This window comes from Urtica dioica, chromosome 5 (genome assembly GCF_054948205.1).
Source record: "Urtica dioica subsp. dioica isolate 48M chromosome 5, U.dioica_male_clone48M_v1_H2, whole genome shotgun sequence".
In the NCBI taxonomy this organism is placed as follows: Eukaryota; Viridiplantae; Streptophyta; class Magnoliopsida; order Rosales; family Urticaceae; genus Urtica; species Urtica dioica.
Window position 1 is genome coordinate 10,569,607 of NC_142760.1, and position 23,432 is coordinate 10,593,038.

The following is a 23,432-nucleotide window of genomic DNA, read 5'->3' on the forward strand; positions in this document are numbered from 1 at the left end:
GTTGCACGTGTGTCACACTACGTATTTCTTTTTCTTCCTATTCTTTGTCACTGATTACGGCTTTAGAGTAAAAACAAATACGGAAAAAATGTTGATGAAAAAATTTTCTTACCCGTCCTCACGCACTAATCTCGTCGGTAAGTTGCGAGATTAGAGCTCCACAATGTCGGAATAGTATATGAACTCGCAAGAAGCAGTGGTACGAAGTGAAGAATGCTCTGCACAGTGTTGGAAAATTCTTGGAAATTTTTTTATCTGATTTGAATTTGGGGTCGAAACTCGTGAATAACTCCGGTTTTCAAGAATTTAAAGCCTTAAGTGAACCGAGTTTCATGAACCAAATCAATTCCCATGGAACCGGATCAATTCCAATCCGGTTCCCACTGGTTCTCAAGGAAATTGGCGGTTTTGTACGAAACCATGTCGGCACCCCTCCTGAACCTGGTTTTCGGACGGGAATCTGACGGGAACCCCGAAATTTCAAACCTTGCTTGAAACAACACGGCTTAATGTGACCAACTTTGTTGCAGTAGTGACAAATCCACTTCTTCTTCTGTCTGCCATCAATGGGCATTGAATACCTTCTTAGACTTTGAGTTTCACATACTCTCTCTAGCTTTTACAAACTGGGTAGTATTCTGAGAAGATTCTCCTTGAAACCCAATACATCTGCTACTACCACTTCTTCTTTGGGTAGCCAAAATGGAGTCAAGATTGCTTGACCCAGAGTTCTTCTTCAATTGATTCAATTCTGATTAATGCGATTTTATCTTTACCTTCACCTATTCCTTCAAATCATCCATAGTGTTCATCAGCTCATTCCTTTCAAAAGTCAAATCAAGTACCTTCTTTTAAGTTCACTCTTCTCAAGCTTAAGACCAGTGATATTCTGACTCAACATTTTGTTATGATCGAGCACATTAAGCCACTTCTCATATAGCAAATAATAGTTCTTGACAATATCTTCTTCTATAACTTCACCTTCTTCACCATTACTCAACTCGTCAGGAAGACGTTCAACCAGCTTTTGGTCACCACTCTAGTTAACAACATATGATTTGTTGTTCTTCTTCAAGGCATTTGTACACTTCTCCTGAATGTGTCTAAATCCTTCACATTTTATGCATTTCATTCCCTTCGACTTTTCTCCTCTGTTGTAGTTGCCATTATTTCCAAATCTATTTCTCTTCTGGAATTATTATATCTCATATTCTGAGAAGTTGGTGTAGATTGTTGTCCTTGCTTTCCTCATTGTCTGTTCATCTTCTTCATGAATCTTCCAAAGTTCTTGGCTAAGCGGGAAATTTGATTAGACATGTCACCTTAATCTTCATTCTCCAAGTGAGTTTCAGGTTTGAGACTCAGGCCTTTGTTCTTCTTTTCTGGATCCTTCAGTTTTAGATTCATCTCAAAGGTTCTGAGAGATCCCATCAAATTATCGAGCTTCATAGCCTTCACATCACGAGTCTCTTCGACGACCACCACCTTCATATCGAATCTTTTTGGAAGAGATCTCAGCACTTTGTTCACAAGTTTTGCATCATCATTAGGTTATGCAAAGGCAAAAGATTCATTAGGGATATCATAAATTCTAGCACTGAATTCAACTATGGTTTCATCCTCTTCCATTTTCAAACCTGCTAGTAAGCATTCGAAGACGCTGAGATCTTACCATGTATATTCCTTCATGAACAACTCTCTGGATTATCTTAGCAAACATTCGCAACCTCATATTTAGAGATCAACTTGAATATATATATATATATATATATATATATATATATATATATATATATTCATCAACAGCTGAGAATACAACATTCATAGCTTTAGAGTTTCCCATCGCATCTTTGTTATGATCTTCTAACCACTTATCTTGAGTCAGAGTGGTTGTTGTTCCCTTGTCATCAGTCACTGAGGGAGCAATCCAACCCTTTTCAAGAGAAATCTAGGCTCTTTCATCAATGGCTTTGAGAAAAGCTCTCATCCGTGCCTTCCAATAGCCATAGTTGGGTCCTTCCAAGAGAAGAGGTTTACCAATGATTTATCCTTCTTTCATGTTCATCTCAAAACACGTTAGTAGACAAACCGGATCGCACTCTGTAAATTGAGTGACCATTTATGATACTAATTAAAATTACTTAACATGATTAAGATTATTGTGCAACTAGTGGGTGAAACAACTTGTTGAACAACTGATTGTTTTTAGGCAGTTTTAATTAAAGTGATAATCAAACAAACAATGAAATAAAATGCAGTAAAGCAAAAGACATAATTGGTAACCCTATTCGGTGATAAATCAGATAATAAGGGAGACTGATACATCCGGGTGAAAACAATCTACTATATCACTCAGTCAAAGAAATATGAATATTAAGTTTGATGAATCCCTCACTAACACCTGCGTCTTTGATTTTTTTCAATTGATGTAAATTCGAGCTCCTCTCAGATTAGAGACTCCCTCTCTCTGTTTCACCCAATCATCTTCCGAAGATTACAAAGCACGTCAATCTAAAGACACAAACTCACAAACTCCGATGAAGGCAGTGATCCAAAAATTGCAAGCACCAAGAGCTATTGTCGATGAAGATCTCCAAGGAAGAGAGACTAGGTCAAAGTTTAAGGCGGCGTGAATCTTCCTAACAAAATAGTGAATGACCTAATTTGACTCACAATGAACTTTAGTAGGTCAACCAACAAATCTCTCTCGAATCACACAGAATCGGAAACCAAATATCCGATAATATATACCCAATATATTCTAAAATAAAAACTAGAAAGTTTCCCATTTTATTCGCATGGGAGGACAATGTAGGAGAGAAAGTTTTTCGTGAAGGTCTCACCAATGCGAGGTGTGATAAGGTTTGGAAAGAAAGGAAAGCTCAGTCTGAGATATGTTGGACCTTTTGAGATCCTTGAGCATGTAGGCAAGAAAGCTTATTGCTTGGCGTTACCGGTATCCATGTCCAACCTCCACGATGTGTTCCACGTGTCCATGCTATGGAAGTATGTGTCTGACCCTTCGCATGTGCTGCAAGAGCAAGAGGTTGAGATCTCTCCTGAAGTCAGATATGAAGAGTCAGCGGTTGCGATTCTTGATCGCAAGGAGAAAGTTTTGAGACACAAGACCATCCCTCTGGTTAAGGAGTTGTAGAAAAGGTATGCTAAAGAGGAAGGATCTGGGAGCTCGAGAGTGAGATGCAAAAGAAGTACCATGCTCTATTTTAAGTTTCGAGGATGAAACTCTTTTAAGGGGGTAGGCAATTGTTAAGTATAAACTTTTGAATCACTCAACTCGTAAATTCAAATTTAATAAACGAGCTTCCGTTGTTACAATTAAATTCTTGAGTGAATTATGGTTCAATCAGTTTATCGAATTAATTTAAAATATTTTAAGGTAATGAGAAATCTCGGAATAAATAAAGGATTTATCGAGTTTGTCTCGAATAATAAATTATTTTTCAAGGAAATATTCCGAAAATTAATTTAATAAATAAATTCTTTCCGAGAAACTTTAAATATATTTTAATTAATCGAGAACGAACGAGAAATTCTCGGTTCAAATCATATAATTAAAATTCGTTCCGTTATGGATTTAATTAAATAATTATGTGATGAAAGATTTACTTGTAACAATTGTTTAGAATCCATTTGAAAGAAATTTCGAAAGTAGAGGCGATGAGAAAAGAGAAGGATTTAAATGCCCAAATATGGAATTCTTATTCATCTAAAAGAAATTTATTTTTCTCTCTCCTCATTCCTTATCTTCGATCTTCTTCTTCTCTTGTTCTTCCTAACCGCGCGCGACCTACAAACACAAACAAAGAAAAAAAAATAAAACAACAACAACAACAAACGATGATTACCTGGCCATCACCATCATAAATTTCCATCCTCGTCTTCTTCCTCTCCTCACTTTCTTCTTATGTGCTCGGCCGACACTTCAAACCCCCGAGCTTCATTATTTCGCGCACACGCTTCGGCTGAGAAAACGAAGACAGAGACCGGGCGTGTATCTCTCGACCTATGGGTTAATGGGGTCTCACCTGAGATCAAACTATTATATAATAGTATCGTGACGAAGTCTTTCCTAATCTACACGGCTAAACTATCCTCTGTATATGTACGTAAAACCAGAAGCTTGTATATATATAAGATTCGTTATAAGACTCAAGGTTTGGAAACGAATAACGAAAAATTCCTTGGGATTTGCATATAACCACTTTTGATACTTATGTATTATCGCACTTAAATTATGTTTGAAATAAGTATTTATGATTATTATATTTATTTACTTATGTACCTACTTGATATTATATATGATGTTGTGATTATATGATATGCGACTTGATCAATGTCGCGGCTCGCGGGCCAGCGGGCGTTCGCGGGTCGTGACATAAGACCTCGTTGATGTTGGGAAGCTCAGGTAATTTCAATGATAAAGAAGCCACTGATTCTAAAGTTACGATTAATAGCAACAACAACAAATACAGATAATTTCTAGGGTTTTAATTGCGTTATCTAATTTCTTCTCTAACCAAAAAAAAAAAAAATGCTTTATCTAATAAGTCGCACCAAAAATATGACATTTGGGGATGGATTACATCCTATATTGTCGCAATTTCTTGTTGCTAAGATCGTCCATCTCTTGCCACTATTTATTTTAATTTATTTTATTTATCACAACTTAATTGATTCTTGTGCGGTTTTTTTTTTTTTTTTTTGAAGAAACTGAGGGGCCTCTAAACCAGAGCAGCCCAAATTTAGTTGCGTTTAGTTGTGACATGTGACAACAAGCCAAAAAGCAACCATGAATTCATTTTCATATATACCTATCCAAAACATTTGTTTCCTTATCTAGTTCTCTACTTTTGCAAACACAATTCTAGCCATCCAAGTAGGCCGTTTACAATTTTTTATTTTTTTTTATTTTTTTATATATCAATAGCAGCTGCATATTGCCCTTCATTAAATAAGTACTTTTTTTAATGGATAAGAAAAATGTTAATATATATATTGTGTGAAACAACTCCAATCCTAATAGTTGATCACTTGTATAACATCATTAAAATAATATTTTATTATAATTTATCTTCCATGCAACTTATTGTAAAAAAAAAATTATGCAACTAATTGAATAGCAAAATAGTCGACGTTTCTAGTTTAAATAAAATTGTCAAATTATGGTCAATTTTTTTTACACCGTGATTAGTTTTTTGACGATTTATATAAGTAATTTATCAATTTAAAAAGATTAATCATAGAATTAAGAATATTATTGAAATATGATACTCACTAATATTAGATAAACTTCGATTATTTTTTAAATTCATTAATTTCAACCGACTATTTAACTAAAACGCCAAGTTTCTAACCAAGTATGTGACTTTAAAAGTGCTTATAATATATCTTTATTGTTTTTTTTACATAATCATCATTTTTAATTTATTCATACAACATGTTATAAAAAAAATTATTCGTATAAAAAAAATGAGTGGGCAGTGCCCATTACCGTTATACTGATAGACTTAGGTTTTCTACACAAATGTGGAATACAAATTGAGCAGCATCCATTCCATATATACTAAAGCATGCTACACTGTAGCAAGCCTATTATCCGATCAAATTATTTGAAAAAATGGACAAGCTTTGACGTAGCGAAGCATGCTAGAAACGTGCCCTTCAGGCCTTTGAACAATTGGATGATTCCCGGCTTTAAATTCTTGAACTACTCAAAGCCGGGTACGGCTAGGGTAAGAGTGAAAGTTTGACACATGACACAAGGTGCGACACCCTGGTGCTAGATATCGTAAGCGCGATCTGCTTTCCTATCATAAGGAGTGAGATTCAGGAGCTTGAAATTTCATATGCATCCCTCGGCCAGTATATGAGTTGTGAAAGGCGAGGAATTCTCCTCGACGACCCCGTAGGCGCTTTCGCCTACATAGTATTCTCGGAGGTCACGCACTTCGTTTCAAAGATTGCGTATCTTGGTGACCACGTCGACACCAGTAGTCAGAGTAACTACCTGTTCAAGAGGAGTCACCTGTCGCCTCTCATTGGACCCTTGATCCGTGCGGCGATTCCCGTTAGTTGGGGCCGTCGGAGGGATGTATGACTGATAGCTTAGTCGCTCTCTTAGGTCTTCGCCACGCTTGTTGCATTGGGCAGTAAGGCGATCCCTAAGATTCGGGTTCGCAGCACGGAGACGCAGGCTCCGTCTAAGACGTCGCGCTCTTCCCGTGCCCTAATTTTCCACAACGTTTTCCCTTTGAACAAGTCGGTCTTGGGTATTGACTTTCCTCATTGAGGTTTTTGGGTTCTCCGTTGGGGATTATCGTGTTATGCATAGGTCCTTTCGGAGCTAGTCGGGTGTGATACCTTGCGTTTGTCGCCTTTAGTAGGCGGATATCCTCTTCCATCTCTCTGATGCGGTCGTCCTAGCTATCCGTAGATGGAGATGGTCGTCACCATGTGCTCTAGAGCGCAAGAAATATTTTTCTAGTCCTGACACCGTTAACAGGGTTGTTAACGCCCTCAGAACATACAGGTGGCTAATTACTCATCTTTTCGTGAACGAACAAGTTTACCCACTTGTCTTCGGTGTTGGTGATTCATAATCTAATGAAGCGTGGTTTTACTTCTTGACAAAGTTAAAGGAAGCAATTGGGGAGAGGAAACATCAGGTCGTTGTGTCCGACATAAACCAGTGAATCATTAATAGTGTTAACAAGGTATTCACAACATCATAACATGGTTATTTCATGTTTCATCTTCTGAAGAATGTGAAGACTAAGTTCAAAGGTCTCGCAAAGGAAATGAATTGGATACTCTACACTATGGCGATGGCCTATACTTTTGAAGACTTTGAAATGTATATGGGTGTTGTCGGTCGTTCTCAGAAAATCCAAAATATTAAATTCCACGCGACTTGCGTCGAATTTTGAATTTTAAGTTTCGACGAGCCGGGCCACGAAAAGGCCCATCAAGGTCCACGAAGGCTAAGGCTCACACAAATTGGCCAAAAATGCCGAGCCCAAGCTCACACACGAAGCAGAGCTCACTCGCGCATCATGCAATGGACACGCGTGTGCGAGGGGCCCGACGCGCCGCACTGCCTGCTCCTCGAAGGAATGCCATACGCTCCTCAATAAAGCAAGCGCGCACAGTGCGCATCAGACATGGCACACCACGCCATATACTAGGCACGGCGCGCCCACGCACGCTTCATGATGTGCATCCCTCATAGAGGGTCAGAGACACATTCATTCTTCCTCAAGATTACTCGCTCTCAGAGTTCTGAAACGCTGCCATAGACTTTCTGCACACGATTTCTTCTGATCGAGTGCTTAATCTCCCGCACACAGCTGCGCCTAGAATTCTCTACTGAGAATCTCCCATATCTCCAAGATCTCTCTGGGGTCACTCAATTCTAGAGTCTTGAAACATCGCTGAGGACTTTTCCGCACTTTTTTCCTCTGTCGAGTACACCATTCATGCTCCGCACCTCAAATAACGTACACACGCATTGGACTACGTTATGACTTGATCTTGTTGTGTTCAGGTATGGAGGCAGCTCATAAGAAGCGCAGTCACTCTCCCCTATTCACCCCTCTCTCTCCTTAGAGAACGCCTCCGATCGAAGGAACAACCAATCAAGACTTTCGAGTTCCCACACTTGGCTCAGGTGCGGTCACTTGGTCCGGCCTTCGGTCGAACTGCTCGAAGCTTTAAATCGTTTTTCATTTTCATGCGACAACATTTTTTACGCTAGAAGGAAGGGACTTTCTGACTTACACAGCCCGAAATCCCTTCTAACCATCTTCTTCTTTCCTTCTGAAAACTCCACATGCTGAAAACAATGTGCCTTTATAATAATTCTTCAAAAAAAGTCTCGTCAATGATAACTATGGGTTTAGGGTTTGAGGTGCGGGATTGATATACTTGTGTTTGACAACCTCGCCTACGAATTTGCACATAGCCTGGGGATGTTTTTCTTGTCTGAATTTCGTTGCACACGTATGCTCAGAATCATACCTGAACTAAGGTTAGAAGAATGTTAATTTTTTTAATTTGTGAAAATTATAACAAAAGAATTCTATTTCGAGATGATGTTATCATGAAACCAAAAATGTAATTCTTGACGACATTGTCACCACAGACAGACGATTTGGTGATAACATGTCACGAAATATTAATCAGGAAGTTAGAATACTTGAGTAAAAACTATAGAAACATCTTTATCTTCTCACAACGAAGAGTTCACATTGATGTAATTTTACTCCACAAACAGACCACTCACATGAGTCATCAATGCAAACTACATGGATGATCCGTTTATTAGAAGTTTTTGTTTTATAACAAAATGGTTGTGGATCGCAAACATGTTTAAATGTTTCTTCAAAGTTTCTTTGTTGAAATACATTCCTCCTTTGAGTATTTTTGTTAGAGAATGAATATTCATCTCCCCGATGTCAACCTTCCGGTATGTTGGGTCTTGCAATGAAGGCGAATGAAACTGCTCCGGTATTTTCTTGACAACATGTTATCACGAAATATACATGTTTCGTGATACTGTTGTCACGAAATATGAGTTTTTATGACAATGTTACCATGAATTTTTCACCGGGAAGACATATGTTATCACGAAATACATATGTTTCGTGATAACATGGTCTTCAAAATATATTTTGTGACTATGTTGTCATGAAATATTTAACCAAATCTGTTTTTCGTTGAAGATTTCTTGACTTTGTTGTCACGTTGACTCTAATTTGTGGCAACATATTCATGAAGTCTGCAACGGAAAATCATATTTGTTTAGTAGTTTTCGGAGGTAATCTCTAACAAATCTTACAAATTTTTGGAAGACATTAAATTATCGGAAGAGTGAGGTCGGAGCTTGCTGCTGCGGAAGTGGGAGAGAGCTTGGAACTGGTCGGAGCTTGGAAGTTTTCGCTGTGCTGCGAAGATTTTTGGGGTTTTGTCGCTGTGCTGAGAGAGAGAGAGAGAGCTTTGTTGCTATGTTGGGAGATAGAGGAAGAGCACGAATGTGTCCACCATAGAGAGAGCTGGCCAGAGAAAATGAGGAAGAGAAATGAGAGATAGAGAACTGGTTGGAGAAAATGAGGAAGAGAAAGGAGATAAAGAGCTGGTCAGAGAAAATGAGGAAGAGAAGGGAGAAAGAGAGCTGGTCGGAGAAAGAGAAAGGAAGAGAGAAAACGAGATGAGCTATTTGATTAGGTAGGGTTTTTTTTTCTTATTAGATAAAAAATGGTAAAAGAAAATAGGATAAATGTGTTAATTGATATAATGGTAGATTAGTAAAAATAAAATTCTCTCTCTGAGCTAGTCCTAATTGTGACCTTTTCTTTGAAAAATATAACATAGTTGGAAAGAGTGAGGAATTTAGTTCTAGAATAAGCAATTTTTATTCATATTAATGGCTAGTTTGTAAAACGACAACACGTTAACTATTTATCAAAATTTAAATTTGTACGTGACTAGTTAATATTATAAGAACACTTGAACTCATATTATAATGTAATATTACTTTCATTAATATGAAAAAACCCAAAAATTTATTATGTTATATATTTTATTTATAGTTATATTTTATAACAAAAATAATTAACACACACGTAAGCATATATAATATCATTCTAATAAGAATTTGTGATATATAATGTAACTTAATATGGTTAAAATTAGGGATGGCAATTTGGTCCGGACACGAAACAAGAAACACGAAACGGTTACGACACGATTTAAAGCGGATTTGGATATCAATAAATGGATCGGTTCTTAATTGGGTCGAACACGCTAACACGATTAAATAATGGGTCAAAACGACACGATTACGATAACATGATTAAAATCCGATTAACATGATTATTAAATGGTAGACACAAAACACGATTACGACCCGCACAAATATGACCCAATTAATACGATTACGAGTAATAACACGATTACGATCCAGTTAAACACGATTAATATTATATATGTAAAATTATTAATTTATAACTATAAACATAAAATTGATATTATAAAATATAATGAAATAAAATAAGGTATATTCATATCAATATCAATTTACGTATGATAACATATAGTCAATAGTATATCAATTGACTTCACGAGAGCAATAATAATATATCGAATTAGTTGTTTTCAATTACTAATTTAAGTAGTACGTCTAGTGGTATTCTCATAATTCACAATTTACAATCTCAATAACAATAGTCTCATAATAATGTATCATATTCAATTTTATTTGATTTTAAATTCAAATCAATTTACATTGAACAATCACAATTTACAATTCACAATCTCAATAACAATAGTCTCATAATAACATATCGTATTCAACTTTATTTTATTTCAATTCAATTCAATTCATATCGAACAATCAAAATTAATAATCCACAATCGCAATAAAAATAGTCTTATAATAACGTATTATATTCAATTTTATTTTATTACAATTCAATTCATATCGAACAATCAAGATTAACAATCCACAATCGCAATAGCAATAGTCTTATAATAACGTATTATATTCAATTTTATTTGATTTCAATTCAATTCATATCGAACAATCACAATAACAATAGTCTCATAATAAGTAATAACGTATCGTATTCAATTTTATTTGATTTCAATTCATATCGAACAATCACAATTCACAATTCACATTTACAATCACAATAACAATAGTCTCATAATAATGTATCATATTCAATTTTATAATTTGATTTCAATTCAATTCATATCGAACATTCACAATTCACAACCACAATAACTATAATATCATAATAACGTATCATATTCTATTTTACTTGATTTCAATTTTAATTCAATTTATATCGAACAATCACAATTACTATAGTCTCATAATAACGTATCGTATTCAATTTTTTGTTTTGTTTCAATTTTAATTCAATTCATATCGAACAATCACAATTCAAAAATCACAATTACTATAATATCATAATACGTATCATATTCAATTTTATTTGATGTCAATCCACAATCATATAATCAATAGTATTTGAACAATCATAATATATGATAAATAACCTTTGAATATCAGAGTAGTCATTGGATTCAAAGAGCCATAATTAATTTTGTTAACTAATACATATCGTATTCAATTTTATTTAATTTCAATTATAGTAAAATAACTTATTACCTCCATTTTTTTCAAATTCAATTTCTGATTTTTATATAAAATATAGACACCAATTTTAAGTTTTAGCATTATCCTATAAAAATATAATTTAGTCACTTTACTTTACTCGTGTTAATATTTAATATATAGTATATAAGATTGAAATTTTAAATATAAATTGTAATATATAATATAAATAATATATTTCGTGTAGTTTTAAACTTTTATTATTCATGTAACTACAAATTTTTAGATTAATATTGAAATTTGACATTCCCTCCATTTATCTCCACAAAATTTCAGTCTATTCTTTTTATTTTGTTTTACCCTCCATCAATTTCCCGCCTTTTTTTTACATTATTTTTCAATTTAATATCAATTTCAATGGTTGTACTTTATTTCACCTCTTATATTTCGAATTAATTTTTTTATTATACCGAAAAGAAAAAAAAACCTCTTTGTTTTTCATATTCCCCCAAAATCTTAATTAACATGCCCCTCCCTCTCTCTCTCTCTCTCTCTCTCTCTCTCTCTCTCTCTCTCTCTTTTTAAGCGTTCGTAATATTCACCAACACAAATTTCCCAAAATTTCAGATAAAAAACCACAAAAATACCCTCTAAAATTTTATATTGATGAAGTATATTTCATATTGACTACATACTATGTCCATATATCTGATAAAAAAAAAAGGTCATACATCAATACGATTCCATTCTTTTCATTTTTCAAAAAGTGCATGTCTCTGTTTCATACTTTCAGTCCACCGTTTGCCTTCACCATCCAGACCTTTGTCGGTTTATTCGAGCGCCCTCACTCGCCTCACCTCCACTTTCCGCTTCCCTCTCCGTGGTATCTCTCATTCCTTATCTCTCTTTTTTTCCCTCTCTCCTTTCTCCGCTGCAGTTTAATTTAATCGAGGGTTATGGTTTTTTTATTTCCGTGTATGGCTCCAACCTCTTGTCAAAAAAAGAAGTCCTCTTGCTCTTTTTTGAAAATCCATATACGTCATACACCGCTCCACCCTCTTGCTAATTAAGCTTTGAGTCTTTGCTTGTACCGTTACGGCTCACCAGCTCTTTGATAAAATGCGCAAATCATTATCGATTCTATATATGCTTATAAAATGGTGATTACGTAGGGACGAAAGCTTACCCACTTTGTTAAGTATTGATTCTTTGTTTAGTTTACTTTCTCTACATCTATTATGGAGAGTAGGGATTCTTGACTTTCCCCTTGACGTGCTCCTTTATCGTGCAGACCCTTGTTGCTTCGCTTTTCGTTGTCGCCCCTTGGCCCAGGTTAATCTCTCTCTCTCTCTCTCTCTCTCTCTCTCTCTCATTTATATATTTGATTAATAATGTTTCCCTTTCAACCTATTTCCCTCAGCACGCTTCATTCACGATCGCAACCGAGTAACCACCCAAACGCCATCAACAATGAGAGAAGGTGACTTAGTAGACTTGTTGACTTCTAAAATTGATAGAAGTCTTTAAATAAGGGTCGTTTTATGGGATTGATTTAGGGGTTTTGATTTGATTTTGGTTATGTCTCATAGGGGACTTTTGATTTATGAAATTAACGTTTATATATCTAGTTAGCATATTTATACAACTAGGAGATGGTTACGTGTAACGGTGTAAGCATTGTTATGTTGAGATATTGAAAGTTAAGGTTTCCCTTTTCTATATGAACATTCATGATTTCTAATGGTTTCACCAAGTATAACCTGGATTTTTTTTTCGCAGATTTTATTTTAACACAAATTTTTGAAGTTTCAAGACTCTAAAGCTACAGACCCACGGCATTGCTGATGTTGTTTAACAAAGAGATGGTGGACCTTATAAAGGCAATGCGTAACAGCTTTTTACTGATATATGTATGTTTTTGACATCATAAATTAATGTATATTTTGTTGGCTTTTTTTTCTTTTCGTTCTTAGTGGCTATATAAATGTGTAAGTGTTCACTAGTAACTTGCTATTTTGCACTCATTGCTATTTTTTTAAGACTATTTTTTTTTATAACTACTTAGTTTTAGATACTTTAATCACAATGATTTGAGTCCGAATGTCTAAACACGATTAAAACATGATTAAATAAACCATTTAACAGGATTATTAAATGGTTAAATTTAAACGGGTATGGATCTGTAAAAAAAATAAACGGTCGGATTTGGATCTAGATTTCAAACACGATTAATAAATGGTCGCATTTTGGTTCTAATAATTATTTTAACAAACACGATTAACACGACATGGTTACGATATGAACACGAAATTTTCATCCCTAATTAAAATACCAGCACACAATTTATTATAAATATATCTTATTTACAAAAAAAAAACCTTTATAATAAATTGACATAAATGTATAAATAAACCCTAAAAATTATATTTTCAAGCATTTTACAATACTAAGAAATTCAAAAATTAACTGAGCTAGAATACACACAAGCTCATCTACACCACACGGTTGCGCCGCTGTTTGATCGGCCGGACGGGTCTAGTCTTGTCAAAAGCCAAAAAAAATAATTCTGTCTCAGATTTTTTATCCTTTTCATTTTAGATTATAAAAAATATTTGTATTATTTGGTGTCTAAATTGTAAACGAGCACTTAAAGCTCGTTTTTGAAAGTTGAGCAGCGAACATTTGAAACATTCCAACGGTTGGTAACCATAGCCATTAACACACTACATGAAATTTAAGTGTATCGATGGTGGGGGCTATAATCATTGCTTTCCTCTCATATAAAAGGCGGTCAAAATGCTCTTGATTAGACACTAAAACCAAGCCCTTCAAGAGCATTCCTTTCTTCTCCAAAAATTAATCTTCTCATTTTCTCTCTTTTGCCCGTAGATAGTTTTATACTCAATTCTTGTTCTCTGAATTCAAGCGGTGCGGTGCAAAGCTCATCTTGTCCGCTGTTGTATCATGAAAAGTGATTGCTTCTCTAGTCAAGCACACGTTATGAGAGCAATAATACTGTAAGGAAACTATCCAGCAGTCTTATGCGTTTCCTTTTCACCTTCGGATATATCAGTTGATGTTTTATTCCGGTTTAGTATTTATGTAATATTGTTATGATCTACTTTATTTTCTTATTAGTTCTGAAAATACTTTGATATTATAGATGCAATTTGTCTATTTATTATTTTCGCAAATATTCACATTTACTAATTGCTATATTCATTATTCATAACCACTAATAAATCACAACAAAAGATGAGAACAAGGCTACAAGATATCCTATAATTCAGAAGCTACAAACCATAGAAACTTAAAACTAAAATATTAAAAAAAAAAAAAAGCTCATACAGCCTAACTCTCCTTCTTTTTAGATAGATTGAAGATAAGAAACAAACACAGTGGAACAACAATGAAAGCTCCAATTTTTAGCAAGTCTTCACTCTCTTTTGAGATCACCCCAATCCTTGACCAGTCTCCACTATACCTGAAAAGAACCATTCAATATTCCAATGATTCGCAACAGGAATGAAATTTGTGACAGAAGAAGATTAAAGAGCTTTTACCCGGCATCAATGAACCCCAATCCAAACACACCGATGGCTGATTGAGCAAGAAATGTGGTCTGAATCCTCAGTGGAAAACCGATCCCTTCCTGTGTTTCCGAAGAAGTCTTGGGCAAATCCGTCTTTTTGGCCATTGCGATGCCACGTTTTCTTCCATTTTTCTTTACGAGTTGACAATGGGTAAGCTTGGTTAAGAAGACAGTGCTGTTTTCTGCCACAAACACCATTTGCCTCGCAAGTGATGATTGTCTATCTATTCTCTGCCTCTCATATTCAAGTTAAGCAACAAAATGACAAATGTATTTTTTGGATAATTTCGTCCTTTACGTACTACTTATCAGTTATATATATATATTTTTTAACTCATTCACATTTTTCATAAATAATCAAACAAAATTGACGAAGGCTTTTATTATATTATTTTTCAGAGTTTTAGAGAGAGTAGACTCTTATACTAACTTATATTATGTAATTTGCCATTCTCACGTCTTATTGTGAATTGAAACGCTAAAATATCATTACTTATTTTTATTATACTTTTTTAAACATAATAGTAATAATCGTAACGAAAAGGATCAAATATCTTGCTGCAACTCATAGAATTAGACTCTACTACTGCGCATTTCCAACACTCAAAATATCATAGTTTTAGTAAGATAAAATGTAACTCGTAATCAGAGGCGGCTCGACATATACGGGACCTTGGGAGATAAGAAAATAAGGGGCCTCTACGAAAAATTAGTTAAAGAGTTAGAAATTTTACATTGCAAATTCATGATAAATTAAATCACAAAAATGAAACTACATGCCGATAAATATTTCCTAGTAGTCATATCTAGTCTATAATTTATGATAAAATTCGATTTCAAAATCAAATACTAACTAGTGATAAGTTGGGAAAAAAAAAAAAGAAGCACGAATTAAAAATTATAATATAAAAAATGAAATAGAAAAAGGATAAATTACATTGTTGCCCCCTCAACTATATCACCCGTAACGTTTCACCACCTCAAATCTGAAAATCCTACATGACAGACCTTTAAATCTTATATTGTAACAAACACCTCATTCTGTTAAGTTTTATTGACGGAAATCGTTTCTTTGGTCACGTTTTAAGCACGTGAATTGGTATTTGAGTGAAATTATACTAACACCCCTATTTGAACTTAAATCCTCGTGGCATACATATTTTAAATGTGTCAATATAACATAAGTTGTAAAAAAAAATTCAATGCTCTCTCCTTCTTCTTTTTTTTTTCCCCTGGAATTGCTCTTTTATTCTTATTCTCAGTTGCAGAATTTCGGAAGCAACAATGGAAAAATAAATAAATAAAAAAAAACTCGAACACCAACGAAGAATTCAGGGCCCGAGACGTTCGAAAATCATCTGCACCGACGTTATTGAACACCATCGGCCGAGGCGAGACATGCTGTGCGAGGATGGTAGGATGGGATAGTAGCTGGTGAAGAATCGGCCGAGGTGAGCCCTTGTTGAGAAGAGAGATTGGGAACTAAAAATATTAGGGTTTTCTCTGAGAATGCAAAATAAGAACCGAATCGCCACGAAATTTCCACCGTTAAAGGCCTCCTCTTAACCTCTGAGCTATGTCTCGTCCCTCCTGACTGTGGAAGATCTTCCTCTAAAGCTCCAAGAATTTTAAACACGAAACGAGGTTTTGTTTTGATAGAAGAAAGTGAAGCTTGGAATGAGCAAGAACATTTACTGGGAATCTGTTCATGTGATGAGTCAAAAACAAGCTTTCAACATCAATAGTATTTTATTCAACTCAGAGAAGATGTGAGTCTATGAGAAAGGGAAAGAGAAAAAAATTAGTGGGAGAGAAGAGAAGCCATGTGCATTTGGAGGTAATACATATTAGCCAATTCGGTGTATTTTATATCTTTATTTATGTTCTATCATGTTGGGAAGATTGCCCATGGAAGCAGAGGCTTTAATTTGAAGAAATTGCACTTGTATTTGTTGGCAATGATATAATGGAAAGATGGAGGGAGAGTGAATGATAAACATATATTTTTAATTTTTTAAAACAGAATAAAAAAAATTAAAGAAAATATGAAAAATACTTTTTTTTACCTATATTTATTTAACACTGTCAAATAGTTTTTAACGGAATGAGGTGTTTGTTACAATATAAGATTTTAAGGTCTGTCATGTACGATTTCAGATTTGAGGGGGTGAAACGTTATGAGTGATATAGTTGAGGGGGCAACAGTGTAATTTATCCATAGAAAAATTAGGGAATAAAGAATGATAAAAGTTAAAATACGTAATATAATCAATATACCTATCCTTTAATATAGAACTCTATGTTGTATTTCTCTTCATTTTTCCCTAGACAGGATATTACATACATTTGCTTCCCTAACACAATTTAGAACGAATATGTGAAAGAGTATATTGAATGCATAAATTACCAAGATAATCACACTACTATCGTGATTTATTACATAAAAATGTCGAGTTTCCTTGAATTCTATGGATAATTAATTTAACAAAAGCCCATTAACATATTCGTTGTTTTAACTTTTAAGTTGAGTATTCTATTTAAATTATAATATTAGGGCATATTTTACCGATTTAAGAACTTCTTTTTAAAAAAAAAGTTAGCTTTTCTAAGTAGGGCCTAGTGGGTGGTGGGGTCTTGGACAATTTACCCTCTTGCCCTCCCCTTGAGCTGGGCCTACTCATACTAACAGTACTATAGCTTGCTACTCTACGGTTCAAGTGTGAAAAATCATATGTTTAGAATTTCAAATCAAGTACAAAATAATAAAGTAACAAATATTGTAAAAAATTTAAAATTTTGTTGTTCCGTCATTAATATAAATGAAAATGTTAAAGTTTAACAAACATATTTTGAATCAAACATAAATAAAGCTTAAAGAGTATTAATTCAAGTTAGAAGAAGATGAAGAATAAGAAAAATAAGAGTTTTGATCAATTTATTTATTAACATAACATCAAGTAATAGCTCTCTAAGTGCATAGATTTGAAGAAGAAGAAGAAGAAGAAGAGTTTCACTTAGCGACAATACTTGTTCTGTACGTTTCAAAGATATTAGTGCTTCATTTTTTATATCAATATTTGGTTTCATATTTCTTGGAAGAAACTAAATGCAATAGTAATATGGCTATCTTCAATTAAGTTAAAGCTTAATTATTCAAGTTTTAATATTTCCCATTCATGCCTAAGACTTTTCAAGTTTATAAGTATTATTGGGTCTCGAACATTGATATCAAATTAGGGTTTGTTATTTTCTTTGCCGTTTAGTGGCAAGAAGAATTTTAAGTATATTGGGACTTTTTACACTGTTCACCAACAAGATCGAGCCATTTTATCTGAGTTGTCCTGCAAGAATGACATATGGGGAAGATTTTTTTTTCTTTTTAGTTACTGAACTCTGTTAAGGATTTTTTTTTAATGATAAGCTCATCACCCAATGGGTTGCAACTTGCAATATATATTGTTATTATTATTTTTATTTGACTTCGTACATATATATTTTATTCTTATTTATCGATTTCATTCTTTTTTTTTTCTTTCCTCTTAATGCATTGAAAATGTTGACGTTTCTGTGGACTCCTCTTACTTTAGGGAGCTACTTAAAGTCTTATGTGGGCTTGACACTCCATAAGGCCCTCATTCATCGAGCAGGTGTGGTCGTTCGGGCTTTTGAGACGAGGCTGTGTCATGTAAGAAGAAGGTAGGTCGCGTCGATTATATGCCTTTGGTTTTTTGGGATTTGGACAGATCTATTAGTGGTTTAGATGCTTTTTTATACCAAAATCAACTAAATAATTTGAGTAGAAAATAAATTCATTTGAACCGAGAGATTCTCAGTATCAACTCTTTAGTGGAATCAGTTGACATTAAGCTTAACTTGGAAAAAGTTTGTGAATTTTGAGTCCAAGTATATTAGCTCAAGCTTTGTTCATTTGGATCCATGAGGTCACTATCACAAGTCATTTCGAGTAGGATTGGTTAAACTAAAAACTAAGTCAAAACAAGAACTAGACAAATTTTACGAAAATTGTTTAAAGGGTATTTTTGTCCTTTTGGACATGGGATTGTATGAATGTCAATAAATAAGTTTTTGACATTGTCATATGATGACAATTGAATTGAAACACTCGGCCATATTGAGAAATATTGGGCCTTGAGGATTAATTTCATTTCATGGAATTTTATGTGAAAATTCTTAATGGGTTTTTCTTATGTTGTCATGAACAAGTAAGACATCTAGAAACATAATCTAGAAGCCCTAAGAAACCGTCCAACATAGACAGAATAAGAGACTTATTTTGTGCATTGATGTATGAAGATACTTGCCAAAAGAAAAAGAGGAAACAAATTTCCTTTAAAATGAAATTGAGATGGGCGGCACACAAGGCAAGAGAGAGGCAATCAAAAGAGGAAACAAATTTGCTTCTAGAAACATAGACTTGGACGTGCAAGGTGGGAAAGAGGAAATGAATATTTGCTCATGAATATGTGATATTCTAGGAAACTAGCTTTTGAAGATAATCCTCCTCCTATAAATACCCCACCTCATTCACAAGTCACAACACACAATTTTTTAGATTGAGAGCTTCTCTCTCTAGAATTTGGCCGCCCCTCTCTCTCTCTTTCTAACCCTTCTCGTTTTTGTTTTTGGCACCTAGGTCCACATTTGACCTAGCGTTTTGTTTTAGCTCTTCGACTCTTAGACTTGTTCTTGAGTCGTCGTGTTTAAAAGTGTCCACACACTAGATCCTTCTTCTCTCCAGTGATTCATGTGATAGAAACTTTCGTGGTTACTCAAATTCTAGAAGAACAAAGAAAGGCGAGCTACGTGGGGAGACGAGCGATTCAACCTCCACAAACTTCTCAACGATCAAGCTATGTAAAGGTTAGTAATCGAGTAATTTATCTTCAATAGTTTTAATTTAAAATAACATGTGCTTGCTCTTTGTCTAGATTAGTAAAAATCGTTTTTACTTGTTTAAATTTTTTTTTTAAATTCCGCCTCTTGAAGAAGTATTAAATTTTTCTTAATCCTAGATCTATTCCAACATCTTTGTACTTAGTCTTCAAAAAAGTACCATCCATCGTGAAAGTCTAGATCTACGGTGTAACTTGTCTTGTTAGATGTTGTTAGGAACAACTAAAAGAACAACAAACCACAAGTAATGAAAGCAAGTAAACAACACTAGGAATGGTAACCCAGTTCGGCCTCAACTGCCTACTCTGGGGGGATTTAAATCCCAGTAAAAAGAGTAACTCCACTAGACAATAGAATGAGTACACACAGGAATACAATGGATGATCACCTTCCAATATTCCTAACTCCAAGCTATTTCTATGGAATCACTAACCTAGGCTCCCCCTAGATTTGAGTTCCCCTCACTTTTCACTCTTACACTCTCCTAGTGTTTCATTTCATTACAATAACAACAGTAACAACAACCATTGTAAAAGATTAGGTTTCTCTTTGCCGATCGAAAACCCAGAAAAACAAAACCCACACTTTTCTCTTGAAGAGATGATTTCGGCATGTAAAGTGTGTGTTACCCTACCTAGGGTAAGACATTCTCTTTTATAAGAGACAGGAGATGAGAATGTCCTATGATGAGACACCAGGACGGATGGCACACTTCAGGACGAGGACAGACAAAAACTGTCATGAAGGCCACGTCGTATCCTGGCATAAAGAGACGAAGGATGTTCTTTGCAATGCAAGAGACAACATCGGAACAATAGAGTTGCCTGAACCAAAACGCCAAGCTCAAAGTAACAACAATCTCCCCATTTGGCTTTGAGAAGGCAAGACTCTATACTCATGTCACAGTGATTGACAAAGGAGAAATAGGCATTGCAAGATTCATTCATGTCACAGTGACTGACAGAGGAAAGCACAGAACAAAAGCATAGCAGTTATCACATCATATTATCAGTTTGTTCAAAGTACCAGAGTATCAATTTAGTCCCCTTTTTTTGCTAAGCAATGGCAAAGTAGGGAAAACAAGACGAGAAAGAGAAATAATACAGACCAGAAGTTCAAAAACATAGCGAGTAAACAGAAATACAAAGATAAATCCAGGTGAATCAGCAAGAAGTTGAAGAAGATGCACCAGACAACATTTTTCCGAGAGCCTCCTCTAAGTCCTTCTTGCGTTCCTGAGAAGTGGCAATTACCGTCTCCAGATGCCTGATCTCGTCCATAACAGAGAGAGCGAGCAATTTCCTGATGTCAAAGGGGAGGAACAACATGAGCGTCGGAGGAGAAGAACTTGGCATGAGGGAGGCTGGATGGGGGCAACTTCTTTATGTCAGCCACATGATGCTTCTAAAAGAGCTTGTAGTTGAAGGTAATTTTCCCGGGGGCAGAGCTACAAGCGTTCAGCTCCTCATGAGAAAGTAGATCAGTGTGCTAATGAAGAAGAATACCCGTGATCATTGCCGGATAGGCGATGGGGAGCTTGATGGCCTCAGAACCTGCATGCTTGAGAATATGGGAATAGAAGAACTTCCCAAAATCTAAGGACATCCCAGTGCCGATCATGTACAGAAACTGGGCAAGAGCAAGAGATACACCTGTAGAATAAGCCGAAGGAAGCCAGTTTTTGACCCCAATCTTATGAAGGATAGAGTACTTGAAACTAAGGAGCGACGCACGATACGGACCAGTCTCAGGCCACCCCTTCTCATCCTTACCGCTAGAGAGTTCTTTGACTAACTCAATTCTGGTAGGCATCTGGTCTTCAGCAACAAGATCTTGAGACCCCAGAAACTCATGAATCACTTTAGGAGAGAACTCGATGCACCTGTTTCTGACAAACACCTTCTGAAAGTTTGGAGAAGTGGAATCATCAATTTGATCAGGCAAATTCACAATGAACTCTCTCACAAGTTGGGCAAGGTAGGATCCCACATAAGTCACTGAAGAGAGCAACCCTACACCCTGGAGAAGATCGACAATATCTGTGCAGGTAAGGGCCTCATCAGACAGCACATGCTCTGGGGCAATGCTGCGAAGAATGACATATTTCCATCGGCTGGCACTCTGAATCGTGTGGAAAGATATTCCATTGTGATATGAACCTCGGCCGACTAAGCTCCGAGACCCGATATCCCAATAGACAGTGACAGATCGTCTACAATTTAGGAACGAGGGTGAATCGATGGACGCCACGGACGGATGCGAATGGCCGTCTGATGAGTCGGTTTCGAACTCCTACACGAACCGCTTTGTAAGAGGCTCGAATAGTTCTAAACGAACCAAAGAGAGAATGAAAATCTTCACAGAAAAGTGTTTAACTCGAAATCCAATTGTGTCCCTTCATTCAGCCTAAATGCTTAATTTATAGAGTTTTTACAAAGACAAATTCGTAGCTCTATGGGCCCCATAACCTAATAAGCCCATTTAGCCTTATTTAAGTACTAATAAACATAAAACAAAGGACAAGACCAATACAAACACATATAGGCTTTTTAAATAACATGTCTTGGCCCAAATAACACAAACTAAAATAGCAAAATAGGAATAGTCCGTCTAATTCAATTCGGCCCAAATAACATTCTTCATTGGTGTTTCTTGGCTTCCTTGAATTCTCTCCTTTGCGAGCTTGTCCCCTTCTTCATCTTGGAGCTTGATGATCAAATTGTTAAGCTCCTCCTTGAATCTCCTCGCTCGAGCCCTCGTCACGGGTCCTACCGGCACTTGGTATTTTGCTTGTGGCTCCTTGTGGGACATGTCCTCATCATTCCCCTCGTATTGAAATCATGATCTGCATCAAAAGGAGATAAGTCAGTCACATTGAATGTAGCACTAACATTATACTCACCTGGAAGATCCAATTTGTAGGCATTATCGTTGATCCTCTGGATAACTTGGAATGGTCCATCGCCACGCGGCTGTAGTTTGGATTTACGGTGCTCCGGAAAACGCTCCTTGCGCATATGTAGCCACACCCAATCACCGGGTTCGAAAATCACTCTCTTGCGGTTCTTGTTGGCTTGTTGCGCATACTGCTCCGTCCTCCGCTCAATGTTGAGTCGTGCCGTCTCGTGAATCTGCTTAACAAGCTTTGCTTTCTGTTCACCATCTAAATTCACATGCTCAGACATAGAATAGGAGATAAATCCAATGGCGTTAGTGGGTTAAAACCATAGACAATCTCAAAGGGTGAGAACTTAGTAGATGAATGAATAGCGCGGTTATAAGCAAACTCAACATGTGGTAAACAATCTTGCCAAGTCTTGATATATTTCTTAATGATTGCCCTCAACAAAGTCGACAAGGTCCTATTAACTACTTCGGTCTGACCATTAGTTTGGGGGTGACAAGTAGTCGAAAACAACAACCTACACTAATACAAAAATGGGCTTCGAAGTCACCCATATAACGTCACTGGCACATTAGAGCGACGCTTTACTTTTTTTTCTTGCGTTAAAATTGACATGGCATCAATAGGAATGTGCCACGTGTACAAATCTCGGCGTCACTATGTGCACAACTGACGCCACATTTTTTAATCCCGCCAAAATGGGATTTTGCGTCACTCTTATAACATTTAACGCTATATGATAGATGAGGATGATTCTGGTGACTACATGTGGCGGGACATCATTCAATTTATAAGCGCTGCAATAAGTAGTGATGCAATAAGTAAAAAACATCACTTGTTTTGTAAGTGATGCAATAAGTAAAAGATGTGTGATGCTTTTG

The 23,432-nt window shown here is 35.6% G+C and overlaps 2 protein-coding genes across 2 annotated transcripts; one reads left to right on the forward strand and one right to left on the reverse strand.

Annotated features, from left to right (window-relative positions):
• The first annotated feature begins 2,845 nt into the window (after nt 1-2,845).
• Nucleotides 2,846-3,154, forward strand: LOC149395145 (uncharacterized). Its single transcript, XM_089614233.1, has one exon. It carries the CDS (start codon nt 2,846-2,848, stop codon nt 3,152-3,154), a length of 309 nt encoding a protein of 102 aa, XP_089470359.1.
• An 11,202-nt stretch (nt 3,155-14,356) lies between these two features.
• Nucleotides 14,357-15,012, reverse strand: LOC149395146 (DNA-directed RNA polymerase subunit beta). Its single transcript, XM_089615793.1, has 2 exons — nt 14,704-15,012; nt 14,357-14,624 (listed from the first exon to the last, which is right to left on the reverse strand). Exons 1-2 carry the CDS (start codon nt 14,928-14,930, stop codon nt 14,492-14,494), a joined length of 360 nt encoding a protein of 119 aa, XP_089471919.1. The 5' UTR covers nt 14,931-15,012; the 3' UTR covers nt 14,357-14,491.
• Nucleotides 15,013-23,432: the final 8,420 nt, after the last annotated feature.